Below are 18,422 nucleotides of genomic sequence, written 5' to 3' on the forward strand. Positions count from 1 at the left end.
CCCCTGCGCTAAGGATCCCCCACTTTGATCCGATTCTTAGCCCTCCTCCCCTAGCCTGGAGAAGAAATCGGCGTTAGTATGAGCCTTACCCAGTCGGTGGAGCACCTGGAAGTCGTAAGGCTGGAGGGCGAGGTACCACCGCATAATTCTAGCGTTCGTGTCTTTCATGCTGTGGATCCATCGCAAAGGGGCGTGATCTGTGATTAATTTAAAACTATTCCCTAGCAGATAGTAACGGAGGGCGTCGATAGCCCACCGCACCGCCAGGGCCTCTTTCTCTATCGTTGAGAAGTGTCTTTCTCGGGGGAACAGCTTCCGACTTAAATACAGTACTGGGTGTTCCTCCCCGTCTACTTCCTGGGAGAGTACTGCGCCTAGGCTGACTTCCGAAGCGTCTGTTTGTAGTATAAACTCCTTCGTGAAGTCGGGGTGTCGTAGTACTGGTTCTTGAGTGAGCCATTCCTTGAGTGTGTTAAAGGCTCGCTCGCATTGCGTAGTCCACTGTACCTGTCGAGGTTGGGAGTTCTTCATTAGGTCTGACAGGGGGCGGCTATAGATGCGAAGTCTGGTACAAAACGACGATAGTACCCAGCTAATCCCAAAAACTGACGCACTTTTTTCTTCGTCGTGGGGGTGGGTACATCTCTGAGGGCTTGTACCTTGCTAATCAGGGGTGTTAGTTTCCCCCCTCCTACCGTGTATCCCAGGTAGGTCACTTCTTCTTGGCCTAAGTGACATTTCGCCGGGTTAGCTGTTAGGCTGGCCGCTCTGAGGGCTTGTAGCACTGCTGCCAGGTGGTGTAAATGGCTCTCACAGTCAAGGCTGTAAACCACAATGTCATCTATGTACGCCGCCGCGTATTGGTTGTGGGGTTGGAGGACCTTGTTCATCAGGTGCTGAAACGTGGCTGCTGCTCCGTGTAACCCGAACGGCATGGTTACGAACTGGAAGAGGCCGAAAGGCGTAGGGAAGGCCGTCTTCGCTCGGGAGTTTGGCGTCAGTGGGATCTGCCAATATCCTTTAGTCAAATCTAAGGTTGACAGGTACTTGGCTCCTCCGAGGCGCTCTAACAGTTCATCCACTCTCGGCATTGGATAGGCATCAAAACGGGAGATAGCGTTGACCTTCCTGAAATCGATGCAAAACCGAGTCGTCCCGTCTGGTTTCGGAACTAGGACGATAGGGCTTCGCCGCTCGCTCGTCGACTCCTCTACCACTCCCATCTCTAACATCGTCTCTACCTCCCGTCGCACTGTAACCCACATTTTCTTGGGCAACGGCCGGTGGTTATCCGTCACCCTCTTCCCGGGGTCGGTGGCGATATGATGACTCATTAAAGTCGTCCGGCCCGGGCGGGCCGATAAAACGTCTGGAAACTTCTCTACCACCCGTTGTAGTTGCCCCCTTTGTCTGGGGCTGAGGCCTGACCCCAGCGTGGCCGGTCCGGGGTCAGGAAGGTCCCCTGCTAGGGGTCCAAGTTCCGAATCTGGGGTGGACGGGCCAATGAACATGGCTTCCCGGGTTTTCCAGGCCTTTAGAAGGTTAATGTGATAAATGCGTGTCTCTTTCCATCGACCAGGTAGTCTGACCTCGTAATTGACTGGTCCCACTCGTCGGATCACTTCATAGGGACCCTGCCATTTGGCCAGGAGCTTTGACTCGGAAGAGGGCAGTAAAAGCAGCACCCGGTCGCCTGGGGCGAACTTCCTCCCTCTAGCCCCTCGATTATAGAGGCGCTCCTGACCTGCCTGGGCCCGTTCCAGGTTTTCACGGGCGAAGGCCCCTAACGTTTGGAGTTGTTCCCGGAGTTGTAGCACATATTGTGTGGTCCCAAGGACCCGTGTTTCCTGTGTTTCCCACTCCTCTTTCAGGAGGTCCAGTATTCCTCTGGGCTGTCTGCCGTATAGGAGTTCGAAAGGCGAGAACCCCGTCGAGGCCTGTGGTACCTCTCTTACAGCAGGGCCGGAAACAAGGTGTCCCAGTGTGAGGGGTCCTCCTCCACAAACTTCCGCAACATGGCTTTTAGCGTACCATTGAACCGCTCTACCAAGCCATCGGTCTGCAGGTGGTACACCGATGTCCGGAGGGTGCGGATATGGAGGAGGCGACATAGCTCGGCTATTAACTTGGAGGACACATTGGTGCCCTGGTCCGTCAATATTTCCCCGGGTATCCCAACCCGGGCGAAAATCTTTACCAGTTCACCTGCAATGGTCGGTGCCGTCGCTGTCTTTAGGGGAACGGCTTCGGGATAGCGTGTTGCGTAGTCCACGACTACTAGTATAAAGCGGTTCCCTGTCTTGCTTCGCTCAAGGGGGCCGACGAGGTCCATCCCGATCCGTTCAAAGGGTACCCCCACGACTGGCATGGGTACCAGGGGTGCAGGAGCGACCCCTTTCGGTCCGGCTCGCTGGCATTCTGGGCACGAGGCGCAAAAGTCTGCCACTTCCCGGTGGATGCCTGGCCAGAAAAACCGGCGGGCCACCCTCTGTAGGGTTTTCTCGCGTCCCAGGTGTCCGGCCCAAGGGTTTGCGTGGGCTAAGTGGAGGAGGCCGGCTCGCAGTCGCCGGGGGACTAACAGTTGGCGGAACGTCTCTCGGGTCTGGGGTTCCTGCGCTATTCGGTATAGGCGGTCCTGCCATACCTCAAAGTGGGGGCCCTGCGGGGTTCGTAGCGTCCCGTCCTCCTCAATAGCGGGGTTGGTGGCTTGTTCCCAGGCTCGGCTTAGAGTTGGGTCTTCCCGTTGCTCCCGTAAGAAGTCCCCGTTGCGCTCTAACTCCACCCGGGCGCCCTCCACCGAATGGGATCTGTCTCCCGGACAATTCGCAGGGGTCTCTGCCGTCGAGGAGGTCCCCTCGCCGGGGTCATCCCTTAGCCTGCTCCCAAGCAGCCCCGTTCCCGGTGTTATAGTCCTGTCTGGTCGGGGCTTGGGTGACTGATATCTTAGGAGGACCTCTCCGAAGCCGGGCCAATCTCGTCCCAACACCACCGGGTAGGCCAGCCTAGGGGCCACTCCTACTCGGAGACCCTCCTCCCAGCAGCCTACTCCCATCTTGACCCAGGCTGTGGGATACTGGAGAATGTCTCCATGCATGCACTGCAGGTAGATCGGGGCCCCCGAAAGATTGAGGTTCAGGACCAGCCCCTCTCGTATGAGGGTCTGACTACACCCCGAATCTACGAGGGCGTTGGTGGGGTTCCCTTCAACCTGGACCGGGACTATCAATTTTCTTACCCCTTTCTTCCGTGCCCGTTGTCCGGCCATCCAGGCCTGCCCGTAGCTGCAGTCCATAAAAGGGCAATCTTGCCGGAAATGTCCCTCTTGACCACAGCCCCAGCACCTCTCTCGGGTTTCGGCCGGGCTTGGGCCTCCTCCGGGGGGGCCTGTTCGCTCCGGGGGCTGTCGCTCCCTCCGAGTCGCCATCGGTAATAACTTGGGTCGGGGTTCAGGGTTGGGGGGTATCTGGTGCCGATGGCTGTTGCCTGCCAGTGGTCCAGAGGCTCCCGCCCCATGAGAGTTCCCCTTCTCTGCGCCGCCCTTGCGACCAAGGCTCTCGGCTGCTCGGGGTGGCGCCTCTGCCCCCTCGGCCGATAAGTAGTCCTCCATTAAGGCCACTGCTGCGGAGAGGGTGGCCGGTCGATGCCGTCGCGCCCAGGCCCTCCCTCCCGGGGGTAGGATCTGGGTGAACTGCTCTAAGGCCACCAGCTCCGCCACCTGGGGTCCCGTCAGGCCCTCTGGGTTCAACCACCTCCAGCAGTGGTCCCGGATGCGTTGGGCCACGGCGTGGGGTCAGGCCCCCGGAGGATATTGTTCCTTACAGAGACGTTGTCGGTAAGTCTCTGGGCTAATGCCGGTGTGGTCTAGGATGGCCGCCTTCACTCGGGTGTACTCGAGCGCTTCCCGGGGGTCGAGGCTCCGATATGCGGCCTGAGCCTGCCCCGTCAAATAAGGGGCTAGTAACGTGGCCCAATGCTCTGAGGGCCACCGGGCAGCAGTCGCCACTCATTCAAATGTCACCAGAAATGCTTCTGGGTCGTCCTCCGGCCCCATCTTGGTGAGGCATACCGGTAGTGCCCCTGGGGTATCCCCCAGTCCGGTCCCCAAGGGGGTGGCAGGGGTGCCTCCCGCCGGGCGCAATAGCGCGGCCATCTGTTGCACCAAATGTTCCTGCTGCACCCGCTGCTGGGTGGCCAACTCCCGGAGGAGCTGCTGCTGATTCTCTTGGTGCTGGGTCATCAGCAGCTGCTGCTGAGTGGTCATTTGCTGCAGCATCTGCACCTGCTGCTGGTGCTGCTGGGCCGACTGCTCCTGCTGCTTCTCTAGCATCCATTTTAATAGCGTCTCAGCCTCCATGTTGGGGTTCAGCGGGTTAATCCCCACACTCTGGACCCCTTTGGTGGGTCCGGGTCTGTACCCTCAATCTGGGTCGACCGTCTGTCTGCGCAAGCCACTGCTCTGGGCAATAGTCCGCATTCTTGACGCTGGCCCCTCGTATCAGGGGCGGACCGCTATGCCCGCATTCTCCACCACGTGTGACAGGGTAGTAGCTCACCGCTGGGGCGCCTCCTCCTGGTCGTCTTGGGGAATTAGTTATAGCCAGTAGAGCGCCCTCTTTGGGTGGCGTCCCGCCTGTCGTCTCGCCATTGTTGGGTGTGCAGGTTTGCTCTGCTCTCCACGTACGGCGTCCTCTTCCGGAGCACTGCCCTCCGACAATGTTCCCTGGTCCATTCACACCCCCTTCCGGGGAGGGGTGGGTTAAACAACAGCCCCACACCCTCAAGTCCGATCCTCACAGTTCAGGACCTGGTGTGGTTCTGACCGGCCGCTCCCTGCGACCCGTGGCTGTGCGTGGGGCAGCACAGCAAACAAAGGGGGAAAAAGGGGGGGGACGACTCAGGCCCGCCCACTACTCTGAGTCCTGGTCCAGAGGCCCTCGGGTGACAGTCTCACTGTCCTTCTTCTCCTTCCTCCTCTGACTATCCCTCTGGACCACTTCCCCAACAGCCCTTCTCTACACTAGGCCTCCTCCTCCCAGGCCTGCCACCTAGCAGGCTATGGAGTGGGGCCTTCTCCCACTCTCTCAGGCTGGCCTGCACTGCGCTGTCCGTGGTGCTGGCCTCCCAGCTCTGGAGACAGACCTTCCCCTCTGAAGGCCTGGGACAGACTGACTGCTCCTGCTCTGGGCAGCCTTTTATATGGCTAAGCCGGGCTCTGATTGGCTGGCTCCAATCTGCCTTCTGATTGGCTCCCAGTAAGCCCTCTCCTGATTGGCCGCGCGTCTACGCAGGCGCCTAGGCCTGCCGCAGCCCAGCCTCTCCGGGTGTGGGGTAATCGCCCCACCACATGCCTCATTCACTGCACACACTGCAACTTCGGCAGAGACCAAGGCAGATGTTTTACAGGGGAGTGGGTTGCCAGTGGCTGATCACAGGATTCCTGAGCATGGCAGAGCTGTGATGTGGGTCCCTGCTCCACTGTGCAAGGTAAGGCAGAGAAAAGCAGGCGGGTGTCTGAGCAAGAGAGAGCTGTTACCAGAGCTCTTTCTGCACTGTGTTGCATCAGGCAGGGTAGTGCAGTGTTTCCCAATGTTTTTGATACTTGTTTGTTTGCTCTGATACTTGCTGCCTCCTAAACAGTGTCAGAGAGAACTCAGGGACCAGTGCTGGTCATTGAGAAACATTGGGGTAGGGGACTGGAAGAGGTTGAGTGGACAAGAAATAGCTGAGATCTGGGCCATTGCTCTTTGGTGGTGTGAACGGCAAGTGGAGCTGCTATGAAAACAGAATTGCCGTCCTGCAGAAAATTCCCATATTTTAACAAATCAGGATGCAAAAACAAAATAGTGAGAAAATTTTCATTTGAAAATGTCAAAATGAAAAATTTTAACAATTTCAAATGAAACAAAATGTATCAATTAGTCAAAATGAATTAAAAGAGACATTTTGTGTTTTGTATCAACTTTTGGAAAGCAAATAAAAGTTGGCTCTCCAGTTTGATTTTGGGATTTTCAGTGCTCCCCCTCTCATTTTTTCCACTGGCAAAAAGGAGGGAAAGGTTAAAAAGGAAGATAAAATGGCAAAAACCCACTTTTCCCATCACTTTACTGTTTTCCAACTGACAACAATTGGCAAATGGTAACAAGTAGTAGCTTTCCCCCCATTTGTTGTTGTTGTTGTTGCTGTTTTCCAAATTTTGCTAGTTGGGAAACAGTCAGAAAGTGTGGGAAAGGGGGAAATACACATACCTTTCACATGTTTTCTCTGTTTAACTTACATTTTCCTCCTACATACATGTGCATGCACACACACACATGCACACACACACTCTTTCGCTGTAGTCCACGAAAGCTTATGCTCTAATAAATTTGTTAGTCTCTAAGGTGCCACAAGTCCTCCTGTTCTTCTTTTTGCGGATACAGACTAACACGGCTGCTACTCTGAAACTCTTTCACTGTTTTCCAAGTTACAGTAGTTGGACAAGAGTAAGGAAGTGGGGAAAACTTATATTTTTACCAACTTTGCTACCATTTCTCCTTTGTTGCCAGTTGGAAAACAGTTACACAATGACTGAGACACACTTTGTGACTGTTTTCCAACTGGCATCAGTCGGGAAACAGTAACAAATTGTGGCTTTTCTGCTATTTAGAAACAAAATGTTTTTCTATACAAAAAATAGTTCTGAAAGGTTTTTTATTTTTCTGAAAATTTTCAGAACATTGAAAAAATTCTATGAATTCATTTGCATCAAAACACTGTTTACCACTATGCAAGCCAGTGGTCTGAGTGCTCTGCTGCCATCTATTGAGGAACCAGAGAAAAATAATTTATGAGCAGTCATTTGCATAGACACACCTACTTATGTCTTGGATGCAGGGGTAATACATTTTTTGTTATCCTTATTACATGAGTAATAGGCAGCAGAACAATACTTCATATTCAGTAATTGAGGGATCACCATAACTGGATCCTCTTGTGCTAAGCATGGAGAACGAGCCAAATCCAAGGGAAAGTCAGAGGGTATGGGGGCAGATGTTCCTATCAGAGGATGAGAATTCTGTTTAAGGGTCCTAGATGCCATTTGACCCTCCCCCTCTAGAGGCAGAGCTTTTTAGATTCATTTGAGAGTCTGTTTCTTCTCAGTGACCACTAAAGCCAAAATCACTGACAGGCTGGTCTAGGGGGCTAAGTCTTGACTTCGTGTGGGGACAGTGTTGCGATGAAAGACAGTACAGATGAGGCAGCAGCAGTGAGGTTCCTCACCACCCAATGAAATCACTACAGCCAAAGAAATCACTAAGAACTGGGTTGGATGGTGGAACCTCGGAGCACAGCATTGCAACAAAAGGCCGTGTTGTGAGAGATGCAGCATCAGCATCAAAGTTGCCGTCTTACAAAGAAACCCTAGAGTTGTGACTACTAATAGCTGGGCTTGATGGTCATGATACTGTAGGACTGGACCAGACTGGACCAAGGACACAGCAAAGCAGCAGTAGAGGCAACAGTGGTGTTAAGCAGCATCAAGGGAGGTATCACTCCCCCCACCCCCAGGTGCAGGAGGTGAACCTACCTGAAGGCACCACTGAACTATGGAACTTTGCTGACCTTGGACAACAAAATGAGAGTGAAGAGCAGAAGTGGGAAAGGGGGTGTGACATTCTGTACCTTGGTGGAGCACCCTGTAATCCCCCCATATTCCTCATCTGTATATCATTATGATCTTACTTATAAAGCATGCCTTGTAAGGTATCAGGGGAAAGGTTATGATCTGATGAAAGTCATTTCTCTACCCATATATGTATATTATTAATGCATATGAAGTTATGAGAAGTGTGTTTTATGGTGGTCACTAAAATATGCTGTAAGTTGGGGAATCAGCCAGATATTAGCTCCCCAGAGGCAACAGCAAGGAAAGTAGCCAACACCCAGGTGGGCTATCAATCAATCCATCAACCATTGTCCAGCAAAGGAGCTACAATGCAATGATTCACCTTCATGAGGCCCTACTGGGGGAATTGCTCAGCCTTGCCTGGAGACTCAGCAATGCTCCCAGACATGCCTGGACTTGTGTTTGCTAAGCACATGGACTGAGGGTATAAAACTGAACACAGGGGCCCCATGTGGGGCCTTTCTACTTCACTCACCTATGCTGCAAGCAACAAGGACACTCTGAAGACTCCAACTGAAGGGACTGGCTCAGATTTCAAGGGTGAAATCTGTGTACTATGAACTGCAATATCCAGTGGGGTGAGAAAAACTGCTTTATCTAGATGTTGCCCAGTCTAATAGGGTTGAGAGTTTAGACTGAGTGCTAATATTTTATTTCTTTTGGTAACTAACTCTGACTTTTTTTGCCTAGCACTTAAAATCGATCTTTTCTAATCATGAGGTGTAATCAGAGCTTCAGCTGACATACCAGCACTAGCTTTAATGTAGCTAGCTCAGGTATCAGAACAATGAAGTCACGACATCATGCGCTTCATCGCGTCTGTACCCACCCACCCAGAACCCTGGGTAATTACTGGTGGGACTAGCCCGCACTGACGCTTGTGCTACTGCAGCTTCACTGCTCTGGTACCCGAACTAGCTAGATTAAAGCAGCGGTTCCCCAACTTGTTGCTAAGGCAACCCACTAACTGCATTTTGCTTTTCTTGTGACCCACCAGTATCACACCAGGGATAGCTTGGGAGGGCTAGCTCAGTGGTTTGAGCATTGTCCTGCTAAACCCAGGATTGCGAGCTCAATCCTTGAGGTGGCCATTTAGGGATCTGGGGCAAAAATCTGTCTGGGGATTGGTCCTGCTTTGAGCAGGGGGTTGGACTAGATGACCTCCTGAGGTCCCTTCCAACCCTGACATTCTATGATTCTATATGCACCTTCCATCCCAGCACCACAACATGAATCCTGGCCTGGTGCAGTGGGGGGTGGGTCCCTCCTGGGGTTGGAGAGCCAAATCCTGCACTCACCCTGCAGGGATGGTTCAGGTCATGTGGGGCTGGCCCAGCCTTGTGCAGTGTGACCTAGCAGATGGGGTTGCAGCAACACTCAGCTGTGGCCAGTCCGCTCCTCCACAATGTCAAAGGGGTGCCTGGGCCAAATCTGAGTAAGTGGCATTGCAACCTAACTCACAGTGTTGCAGCACCTCTCAAGTTTGGCCTGGACGCCCATCCATAATGACCAGGGATCCTATTTATCCGTGATAAGAAACCAAAAATTCTCTGATTAAAAAACCATAAAAATCTGTATTTTTCTGTGATTAAAATGGAAAGCTGAACTTTAGTTTCCCTAGCCACTATATATATATATATATATATATATATATATATATATATATATATATGTATCAGTTGAATATAAAGTTTTATTGATATATTTGCAATGTTTAAGATGACAGTCCAAGCCCCGCCCATTCTCCTGATTATCTGAAGTTTTGATGATCCAATCTGGCACTGATCCCAATTACAGCAGATAATCAGGGTTCCACTGTGAATGCTTTTATTTTTTCACAAAACGTAAAAACTAAAGATTCCATGTAAAAATGCAAATTCTACATTTTTCCATGTTTTTCCATGGCAAATGGATTTCTAGGATCCCTGATAATGACAGATAATGGAGGGACAGCAGGGTGAAAAGTGTCTCTGTGACCCTCCATGTGGTAGCTGACAATGCCTGGAGCAGGGAGCTGGTGTGACCCAGTAACCCTGTGGTGCACAGTATTTCACAGAGATTCCCTGGGTCAGATATATGCAGCATAGTTCACTAAAGGGTGCCATGTGAGGTCTCTACCAAGAGCCAGTAGCCCACTGCTCATCATAATCATTGCAGAATGTCTGTACAGATGATATTTAAGGAGTAATGTACCTATATTAAAATTACATTCTTAAGGTCCTGGAGTTAAGGCAGGGCACCAGGAGGTGACCAACCTCAGAAATGTTCCTTTCAATCAGGAGGTACCAGACACCTATCTCCCTGTCTGGTCATTTGTATTGTGTATTGCATGCCTCATATAAGGGAGGAAGACTTCTCTATCAATGGATGTTCTCTTCAGTTGCCCAATCTTCAGTCTGGCCCTAACGTTCATGGATCAGGGTGCACTGACCCCACAGATGGATTTAAAAAATGAAAATCTTCAAAAATGCTTTGATTTTCTCAAATTTCTATCTCTTGATCAAATTTCATGGATCTTTTTGGGTGAAATGGGTATAAATACAGGAAATCAGTGTGTCCCCAAAACTACATAACAAAGTTTTTAATTAAAAGAAGGTACAGAAGGAGCTGAAAAGGCGTATGCAGACTTAGTTTCTTTACGCAAAAGGGGGCAATTAATGTGACCTCAAGAATTCTTGGGAATCATAATCTGATATGGCAGAGAGGAGCCGTCTTGGTTTGCAGAATGTTATAACCTATGTTTGGGACTGTGATGAAACTGCTACAACCCTCATCAGCACCTTCCCTATTGCATTCCCCTTTCCTTGGGCCGGGTCAGAGGAAGAATTATGTCCCAGGAGGTGGCTGGGCTGTTGTAAGAAGCAGAGGCCGCAAGGCAAGGGAGAAGCTGCAGAGAGCTGGATGTAGAGGGCAGCCCCAGGAACAGATGCAGAGCCATATGTGGAACAGACTGAGACTGCTAGAGGTTACAGCTGGGTACGGTTCTGTGTGAGGTTTATGGGTGAGCAGCAGCGGCTGGGCAGGGAGCCAGTGCAAAGCGGCCCCAAAAAGAGACATTAAATGAACCTTACCTGGAAACCTGCAGGCTCTTATCTGCTTGGATAGAGATTGGACTGGAGAAGACACTCCAGGTACTCGGCCTGAAGAGCCCTGACTCTCGACTGGCCAGTCCCAGAGACCCAAACACTGATCGCTATTGCTCACTGTGAGCTGTAACTATTGAAGCCTTGGTACTTAGAGCATCTGCAGCCTTCCCCTTTCCAGCCAGCTCTAGTCAAATACCCTTTCCCTTAGCCAGGTGTCTGAGTAGTTAGTGGGACCCAGCAACTGCAAGGCCTGGCTGCTGAAGTACCTACAGTGCTTGCCTCTGAGTGACGGTACACCTGGTACACAGTACACCTGGCAGGGCACTGGCACCCCAGAGGTTTGGTGTACTCCTACACTGAGCTGCCCCAATAATTACAGGACAGTGGTAATTGTTTCTAATGGGTTAAAGTGGAACTTGTGCTGAGATTAACACGTCCCTCTTGTTTTGGTGTTTTTACAGTATGAACTGATTCTGCTTGTGGGTACAGTGCATGTGTTTGAGCTGGTACCCACAAACCACCATGGCTGAAACATGAAACTTCTCCTCCTGGGTGTTTCTGTCCCCCACTCATTCCTTCTACAGTGGGTGCTGGTGTGACGGGTTGGATCACAGAAACTCCCTTGGGGCTGCCAATTGATGTGCCAAGACTACTTCTGTCCCTGCTTTCCCTGCCAGCCTGGGGACTCCAGCACCCTGTCTTGCTGAGCCAGACATGCCAGTCTGCTCCAACACAGACCCAGGGTTTGAACCATGTGCCCAAAGCTGCAGACTTAACTGAAAGCAACTTAAGAAGTGTTCCTGTCTTTAACACTCAGATGCCCAACTCCCAATGGGGTCCAAACCCCAAATAAATCTGTTTTACCCTGTATAAAGTTTATACAGGGTAAACTCATAAATTGTTCACCCTCTATAATGCTGATAGAGAGGCATGCACAGCTATTTGCCCCACCACCACCACCCCTGGTAATAAAACATGCAAATCTAAGGCTAATACAGTAATACAATGGAATACAGATGAAGTCTCACCCTCAGAAGTGTTCCAGTTAGCTTCATTTTAGAGACTAGTCCCCTTCTAGTCTGGGTCCAGCAATCACTCACTCCCCCTGTAGTTACAGTCCTTTATTCCAGTTTCTTTCAGGTATCCTTAGGGGTGGAGAGGCTCTCTCTTTAGCCAGCTGAAGACAAAATGGAGTGGTCTCCCAGGGGTTTATGCATGACTCAGTCTTTGTAGGAAGCAACCATTGTTTACATACTACCCTGAACATCCTCAGGTAGACTTCTTATGTGTCATAGAATCTCAGGAGGTCATCTAAGCCAACCCCCTGTTCAAAGCAGCACTAATCCCCAACTATTTTTTTTTTTTTTTTTGGTCCCTGGTCCCTAAATGGCCCCCTCAAGGATTGAACTCACAACTTGGGGTTTAGCAGGCCAATGCTCAAACTACTGAGCTATCCTTCTCTCCACCCCCATTGATTCAAGCCTTCCAAAATTCATTGTCCTTTAAGTGTTTCTTAATTGGGCACTTAATTTGCACATTCCTTTCTCAAGAAGCTGACCAAATGTTTTACTAAGGCTACCTAGAAATCAAGCAAATACCCAGCCAATATTCATAACTTCTTATACAACAATGACACATGCATACAGATAGGATGAATAGATGCAGTAGATCATAACCTTTACAGAGATATGTTACATGGCATATGTAGCATAAAACATATTCCAGTTATGTCATATATACATTCATAAGTGTATTTCCATAAAGCCTTATGGGGTGCACCATCACAGCTGGCCCATCTCCTGTGTGGCCAGAGACCCTGATGTGCAGCAGTCAGGGGTGTTGGGAGAGGTTTAGTTTTCTGTGGCTAGTAACTGCCCCAAGAGTTACTCCTACCAGCACCCTATTGCCTTTCGCTGCAGCTGCCATTCCCTGAGTACTAGGAGGTGACTGGATTGGAAGGACTGGCCACAGGCCAGACACTGCAACATTGTAGCTATAACATAGATCCACAGATTTTAAGGTCAGTTGGGAAGACTAAATAATTCATTCTAACCCCCATACACATGACAGGCCACCAAAGTCCCCCCTGAATTGAGCCCACCAGCCTGGACTAGACCAAATCGTTACAGGCCTCAGGAGAATAAACTGTTGTATGCCACAGGCAGGGACTAGGAGGGACTGAGGGGCACTGTAGTGGGGCAGTAACCCCACTCCTGCCCTGAAGGGCTTAAAACAGCCCTGGGAGCGGGCTGTGGCAGGGAACCAGTAAGAATAGGCTGATTGGGGGAAGTAGCCACAGGTGGCCCTATAATCAGGCCACAGCTGGCCTTATAAAAGGGCTGCTGGGCAGTTTCTCTTTAGCTTGTGAGAGAGAAGGGCCTGGCTGCCTGAGAGCAATAGGGTTCCTGAGTGAAGCAAGGCTGGGGAGCTCCAGCTGGGCAACTCCCCAGGCTGCAGGCCTTGAGAAGGGCCTAGAGAAGGCACTGGGACTGCAGAGGTGCAGTCTGGGAGCTAGGCAAGGACAGCAGGTCCAAACCTCTCTTGCCTATGATGAGTGGCGTTTACAGTGCAGTCTGCCCCAGGTAATGGGGGCTAGTTGATGACTGGCAGTGGCCATAGACTGAGGTGAGAGGGGAGTAGAGGGTTGGGGGTTCCCTGGGGAGGGGAGACCCAGACAGCTGTAGGGGCACTGCTGGGGCAGAACCCCTAGGCAAAGGGGCACCGGGGGCTAGGAGGGACATGGGGCCAGTGAAAGGCAAGACACTGGCTGGCAGAGGGTGCCCTGGAGCTGGAAGAAGAGCTAATTCCCAGGATAACCAGCAGGAGGCGCCACCAGTGAGTTGTTGCCTTGCTACGAGCACCCATACCTGAAGCTCATGCGATGGCAGCAAATTGATTTTGTGAAATACCCAGATGACCCTAGCAAGTGATTTGTGCCCCATGCTGCAAAGGATAGCAAAAACCTCCAGCATCCCTGCCAATCTGACCTGGGGAAAATTCCTTCCTGATTCCAAAAATGGAGATCAGTTACACCCTGAGCATGTGAGCAAGACCCACCACCAGACACCTGAGAGAAATAATTTTCTATATCATCTGAGAGCACTTGCTCACCCATTTCCGCCCCCCCCCCATCTCCCCTGCCACCTCCATGTGCAGTGGAAAATCCGTAATTTCCCTTGATACTTTGTTCAATGTTTAATCAACATATTACAAATTTGTCCCTTACTTGTAATTTCAATGTCTCTGGCATAATGTCCAGCCATTGGTTCTTGTTATGCCTTTCACTGCTAGATTAAAGAGCCCTTGAGCACCCAGTATTTTCTCTTTATGAAGGTATTTATGCACCGTAATGAAGTCACCACTTGGTCTTCTTTTTGATAAACCAAACAGGTTGAGCTCTTCTGTCTCTCTAAGACATTTTTTCAGCTCCTGAATAATGTTTGTAGCCCTTCTGTTTTTACCATCCTTCAATTTTCACCATCCTTTTTAAAATGTGGACACCAGAACTGGATGCAATATTCTGGTATCGGTCTGACCAAAGCTGTACAAGGGTAAAATCACCTCCCTGTTGCTAGTCACTGAGGGTTACCAACATTCTACTCGCACAAAACTGAACACACTTGCCCCGTCCCTGCCCCTTCTCCAAGGCCCGACCCCCACTCACCTCATCCCCCCCCCCCCTGTCACTCGCTCTCCCCACCCTCACTCACTGGCTCAGTTTCACCAGGCTGGCTCAGGGAGTTGGGGTGCAGGAAGGGGTGAGGACTCCAGCTGGGGGTGTGATACCTAAGTCCTTCTCTGAGTCACAGGGATATGACCTTGCATTTGATTAAAGCTCAGTGTTTTTGAATGGACCCAGTGTACCAAGCGATCCAGATAACAATATCTCCATAACATACAGAAGGGAATCCCCTACTCAGTCACCTTCACCTGTTGCTGTCCCTTTTCTCTTTCCTTTTCTCCAAGATCTGCATGTGCCATTTTGGGGGAAGTTCTCCTCCTCTCTTTGCCTGTAACCCACCAGATGGACTGACCAAACCCAGGAACATTTACCTGGATTTCTTCAGCCTGACAGAAGAGGGGATCCTTGACCTACTGCCTCTTTAAGTCTCCAGTCCCAGGCCCTAGGCAAAGTCAGAGCCTGGGTTCCCTGCCAAAGCACAAATATCCACCCTGGGGCCAACTCCTCTCTCTGTGGTCATTTCCTTTCACACAACCCCTGGAATAGGTTAGCACAGCCCCTGAGATTTCCCTGCTCAGTACGCTCTATTACACGTCTTGGTAGTGTCGTTGTTTGTTTTTCTCCTTTTGAAAGTAAATTGCTGTATTTCTGTCTCTTCATATGACCCCTGGCCCTGTTGAATGCAGATGACTGGAAATGCCTTCTCTCAACATTTCTATTTCCATTCTATCCTTCTAGAGATAGTGACCAGACTGAATGCAGGATTTGTGGTAAAGGAAGGACTTCTATGAAATAGCGATGTACTCTGCATGTGTCCTGGTATTGATTTCACTGAGGGTTCATCCAGAGACCACTTTGGGCTTCTTCACCGGTCAGTACTCAGCTCAGCATTGATATTAAACTATATTTGTAGATTGTCATGGAAATAAATATTGCACTGTGTGAAGATGATCAGTTTTACAGGGTTTCTAGTAAGAACTCATTGACTTGTTACTTGTAGCCTTATTGGGTCATTGGAAAATCAGATTCTTATTAAACCTTCCTCTTGTCATTATTTTCTATAAAATTCATTTATTGTCCTAGCAGAAATATTCATCCTCTGTATTTATTGCTAATGGGGAATTCTTTTCACCATTTGTTTAATTTCACTAGTGAATTACCCAGGGAGAATTTCCCATTTATCTCCTTGGATTCAGTGAAATTTTCAAAATGGAATTAGGTTTAGGAACATCTATCTTTCTCATCTCAGCATGTTCTCTTGCTGGTTTCTCATTTTTATCTCATGCATGATAGAACATTCAGTGTAACACACACACCCATCAAACAGCCAGCCACACCCAGAGGTGGCCCATCCTTGTCTCTTTGTTTGTTTAATATCAGCCTCTCCCTGTCATGCGCCTTGGAAACCGCACAATTCATCTGTGAAGAAAAAGTTGCACTCTGGGGCAGACTTTCAGAAAGGATTTAATATGAAAAAGGCACAAATTCAAGCTGAAGAAATTTATAGGCATAAAAAAGCAGGAAACTTCCATCCTGACTGATCAATAGAATATTATTCAAAGAAAGTTTATGAACCTTTTCCCACTCAAATTTGTAATTACTGCAACTTCACACAAATCCTATAAAAATATCTGCTTCATCTATCTACCTGGCAGCAACTATCTCCAGGCCATTATACCAGAGGAAGCATTTCTGAGAGAAAGAGGCGAAGCATTTACATCATCACAAGATTATTTTGTCCAATAAATTGTTATGATATTGAACCCCCAGAGTCACCGTGTCCCACATCATCATAACCTGTCTCCAAGAGGCAGGAACAGGGTTTCCTTCTCCATCCCAGCGACAACTTCACTCCTTAGCGAGTGCAGACTCCCACCTGAAAATATCAAGGGAGACACATACAGTTAGTGGATCCAGTCTGTGGTTATGTGCGGCTGCAGAGCAAGATGGAGTGCACTTTACAGCAGTGGTTCTCAAACTTATTTGATTATGTTCCCCTTCTTTGTGTTCATAGTAGTTGATGACCCCTCTACCACCACACAAGTACATATACCGATTTAAAAATTCAACATGTAACTTTCACTAAAGATGAAAAGCAGTAGGGCTATGAGTCAAAAACAGCCATTTAAGTATATAGCTCTCCAGCTGTGAAGGGAGCACTACCGCCAGCGGCAGCAGAGAAGTAAGAGTGGTAACACCATACTCTGCCATCCTTACTTCTGCGCTGCTGCTGGTGGCGGCACTGCCTTCAAAGCTGGGCACCTGGACAGGAGCACAGTTAAGAACATCATAATTTTCACTCTGCCCTAGCAATTAAGATAAGCACGTTACTCTTATCAAGTACTAATAAATGCACATTTCATCACCACTGCACCTCCTCTGGGGTGGCTCATGGTGTCTCTGCTCATGGCACAACAGAGAGGGGTGGGGAGATATTGGCCAAGGACAATGGGCAAAGCCCGACTTTTATGGGACGTGTCATGGACTCTAACACTTGTGCAGCAGTAACGGGACTTTGGTGTATAGGATTCTGCCCAAAAGATACACGCACAGTGAACTGGTGGGAATCGAGCACACGCAGGGGGTGGCAGCCACACAAGGATTGGAACCTAGAGGCAGAAGGATCCTAGGTATCTTGCTGGTTTGACCATGAAGTACTAACCAACAGGGACCCTGCTGTTCCTCTCCCCATGGCAGGCACTGAAGCCTCTACTTTGAGGGAATGGAGAGATGAGAGAAGGAGAGTTTGTCTCACAAGCATTGGTTTGGCCAGGGCTGTTCCCTTGCTGCGTACCCCGCATTTCCAGCCCTCCAACTCTGCACAGACACTGTGAAGTGCAAACAGTTCTCCACTCATTTGTCTGTGAATCCCTGTCCTTGTCATTCGCCCCAGTGTCTTCTTCATTCTGCCCCAAACCAGGGTCACATTCAGGGTCAGACACTTCTCTGGCATCATCATAACCATCCCCTGGGACATCTCCCGGCAGGGCAGGGGCCTCTGAAGTCAAGAAGTGAAGTACTTAAGAGAATATTCACAGTAAAGGTAGAAATAAACTACAAGCTGCAAATGCACTTGCCTCACTGGTTCCTGGGGATCTCTCAGCCCTTAACTTCCACCCTCAGGGCGGGAAGAGGAGCCTCTTCTGGAACCCTCAGACTGGGGGAAAAAGAAGAACAGGAGTACTTGTGGCACCTTAGAGACTAACAAATTTATTAGAGCATAAGCTTTCGTGGACTACAGCCCACTTCTTCGGATGCATATAGAATGGAACATATATTGAGGATATATATATACACACATACAGAGAGCATAAACAGGTGGGAGTTGTCTTACCAACTCTGAGAGGCCAATTAATTAAGTACTCCTGTTCTTCTTTTTGCGGATACAGACTAACACGGCTGTTACTCTGAAATCAGACTGGGGGATTTCACATATCACATTGACTTGATACATTTCAATAGCTGGTTGAGTGGATCCTAGAGCTCCCAGATGACAAGGGGACGCGGAGTTCAAGAAAGAGGTGACTAGGATCTAGTCCAGGGGTATTGTTCTGCAAGGCATTTGGTTACAATAATTACAAATGTAAATGACTTGGAATTGTCCAGAGTTTCTTCCCAGCTTCCTAAACTTGATATTATTTTTAAAATGTCTTTTCAATGCATTCTCCTGATAAAGTTTATCCCATAAACTGCCGTCAGTCTCCAACCCACTGACACCACTGGGAGCTGAGCCAGCTAATAAGGGTGGGACATGGAACTTTGGGTGTAAAATTTCAATGTCCGCCCCCACAGCACATCACACCACCTGACCCCACCCCCAACACAATGTGTCTGACACCGATGTATATAAGCTGCAATAGCCGCATGTCAGGAAAGGCTGGCAGGGAACATTGCTGCACTGTAGAGATCTTTGCTTCAATGTGCCCTATTTACAAATAGTGAGTAACTCTAGTGATCATGGCAGTGAGGGTCAAAGGTCAGTGACCTG

At 49.6% G+C, this 18,422-nt stretch overlaps 2 protein-coding genes across 6 annotated transcripts in view; both read right to left on the reverse strand.

Moving 5' to 3' along the window:
* LOC135977477 (scavenger receptor cysteine-rich type 1 protein M130-like) overlaps positions 1 to 3,513 on the reverse strand; it is a 79,231-nt gene extending 75,718 nt beyond the window's left edge. Inside the window, exons 1-4 of the mRNA XM_065578736.1 lie at positions 3,236 to 3,513; positions 2,645 to 2,807; positions 1,956 to 2,059; positions 815 to 1,896 (exon numbers count right to left, since the gene is read on the reverse strand). Coding sequence (XP_065434808.1) covers positions 815 to 1,896; positions 1,956 to 2,059; positions 2,645 to 2,807; positions 3,236 to 3,513 — 1,627 coding nt within the window. The remainder of the gene's footprint in view (positions 1 to 814; positions 1,897 to 1,955; positions 2,060 to 2,644; positions 2,808 to 3,235) is intronic.
* Positions 1 to 18,422, reverse strand: part of LOC101935734 (olfactomedin-4-like) — a 253,106-nt gene that overhangs the window by 195,523 nt on the left and 39,161 nt on the right. The window lies entirely within an intron of this gene.

This window comes from Chrysemys picta, unplaced genomic scaffold (genome assembly GCF_011386835.1).
Source record: "Chrysemys picta bellii isolate R12L10 unplaced genomic scaffold, ASM1138683v2 scaf1, whole genome shotgun sequence".
NCBI classification, from domain to species: Eukaryota; Metazoa; Chordata; order Testudines; family Emydidae; genus Chrysemys; species Chrysemys picta.